This window comes from Solanum pennellii, chromosome 8 (genome assembly GCF_001406875.1).
Source record: "Solanum pennellii chromosome 8, SPENNV200".
Lineage (NCBI taxonomy): Eukaryota > Viridiplantae > Streptophyta > Magnoliopsida > Solanales > Solanaceae > Solanum > Solanum pennellii.
This window is the reverse complement of record NC_028644.1, coordinates 49,691,690-49,693,931: the sequence shown is the minus strand read 5'-3', so window position 1 is coordinate 49,693,931 and position 2,242 is coordinate 49,691,690. Positions and strand designations below refer to the sequence as shown.

At 32.6% G+C, this 2,242-nt stretch overlaps 1 protein-coding gene across 1 annotated transcript; it reads left to right on the top strand.

Moving 5' to 3' along the window:
* The first annotated feature begins 340 nt into the window (after positions 1-340).
* Positions 341-1,222, top strand: LOC107027679. The gene has a single exon (XM_015228777.1). The coding sequence runs from the start codon at positions 341-343 to the stop codon at positions 1,220-1,222; it is 882 nt and encodes a 293-aa protein (XP_015084263.1).
* The last annotated feature ends 1,020 nt before the right edge of the window (positions 1,223-2,242 follow it).

Below are 2,242 nucleotides of genomic sequence, written 5' to 3'. Positions count from 1 at the left end.
ATTATAATTAACTCTTTAGCTTACCATATAGCTATGTGGATTCATACAGAATTCTATCCTTATTTTACTCACTATAACTTAGTTCAAGTCAATAAAATTAAATGATAAAATGCCAAATCTAAAATTGTATACACCATTTATTAAAATTTTTCTTTTTGGTAAGTAAATAATAAATCATAAAATGTAAAGTAGATTAAGCATAAGGAGTTGTATCTTCATTAACTACAAATTAATTTTGGCAAGTGAATTAAGGAACAAAAAAGTCTAACAAATTTAAAGTCACTCCTTCCAATGTTATATAATGGCTACGGGATCACCCTTTCATTTCTGGTACACAACAATGGAATCAACAAGCATCACCCTCAAAGACGTGCATTCATTCCATAGTTTTGATCAAGAACTCTTCATTAGGTTGGTTCTGATCTTACATCATGATCCAGGTGTGTCTCTTTTAGCAATGGATATATGGCTATGGCTACGTAACCATGCGAGTTGTTTGAATTTAATTGTTAAATTTTTAGATGTACCTATTATGGAAATCAATCTACTGGCAAAAGAAGCGGTCATGTGCTTGAAGTGGGTGCAATCAAAGGTTCCCCCTAAATCAAATCTAGCAAGGGGTATGGCAATTACTGCTATGGTGATGGATAGAGCAATTTCATTCCAATATTTCTACAAAATTAGGTTCACCATGACAAGTGGAATAAAAAATTACTTGAACGATGTATGTTCCATCGTTTTTGCAGATATTTTAGTTTGGGTCTTGTCAAAAGGATATCCAAAGGTGCCCATGAATTTTCCCATCCATGTCCCTGGATTCCCTCATCAAACATTTGGTACCATAACATTGATTCTCAAAAGTTTGGATTACATTATCCCGAATAAGAACGAACCACTAGAAAATATTTGGTCCTTGAAACCTAAATCACAATTTGACGATAGGACCATGTTATTGACATTATCAAGGAGTGAACATATGATTAAAAAAGAAGTGGTTGAACTCTTTAACTCAAAATATAGAGATTGTGTTGAGGATGTGCATATGCTTCCACCAACTTCATCAAAACATTTGTTATATTCTCAAATGGTGGTTCGTGATGTTTCAACCATTGATCAGATTTTGAGCACAAAACCTATTGCTAAGTTCAAGATTAATGGAAAAGATGTTTGGGCTAGAAGACTCTGGATCCCTATCTACACTCAGAAAAAGGTCAAAAAGTAATATTAGTAGACACACAATGAACTTGTATGAATAAAAGAACAACTTAAATTAGTAACAAGTGCAGACAGTATCATGCCCCAAAATCGAATCATGATTGGAACCTACCATTAGTCCTAGTAGGCAATCTAAAACCCAAATAACATGCATTAATAAAACTAGACATATCTAATATAGAAACAATAATAATAAGATGATAAAGGGAACCATAAGATAGATATTTATAAAATGGTAAAAAGTGAAAGGCATCCTGGATGGTAAAAACACTTATATCATAATCTTTCAACAAGTCTGGACACCTCCTTGGAGAAGTTTCAAATCTTTTTACTTGAATACATATTAAAGACTCTTCTGTGAGCATATCCATAGTAGAACCATAGATATACTGTCTCTATAATTTTTGGGCATAAACCACCACTGACAACTGTGAATTATAACTTGGGCAATTCTTCTCTTAAACTTAGAGTTGTTTAGAAGCTTAGTATATCACCTTACCATGTCACATTAAAACACAAAAAATTCCAATCCTTAAGGCATCAGAATACACAATTATACCATAGAAAACATCTTCTAAAGTCAAAATCTAGGCTGAAATAAGTGAAGTTTTCAACTCTTGAAAAATCTTTTGCCAAGCTTCAAACCACTTAAATTTTACATCTCTAAGTCAAAGAATTCAAAGGCAAATAAATAGAAGAAAATTCTTTCACAACCCATCTATAGTAACCGGCTAAATCTAAAAAACTCTGAATGTCCAAGGGAAAATCCTGTCTAGGTCAGTTCTTAACTACATAGGTCTTCTAAAAATCAACTAGAATACCTTCTCTAGAGACAATATGGCCATGAAATAATGCTGAACCAACAAAAATTCACACTTGTTAAACATAGCAAACAACTGATGATTCTTGAGAACTCACAAGACAATCCTCAAATGATCGTCATGTTTGTCCTAATTTCGAGAATAGATGAAGATTTCATCAATGGAAAAATAAAGAACATATCCAAGTATTGTTTGAATAGCCTACT

Excerpts from the sequence above, each read along its gene's own strand:
- LOC107027679 (XM_015228777.1), top strand. The coding sequence starts at position 341 with ATGGAATCAACAAGCATCACCCTCAAAGACGTGCATTCATTCCATAGT.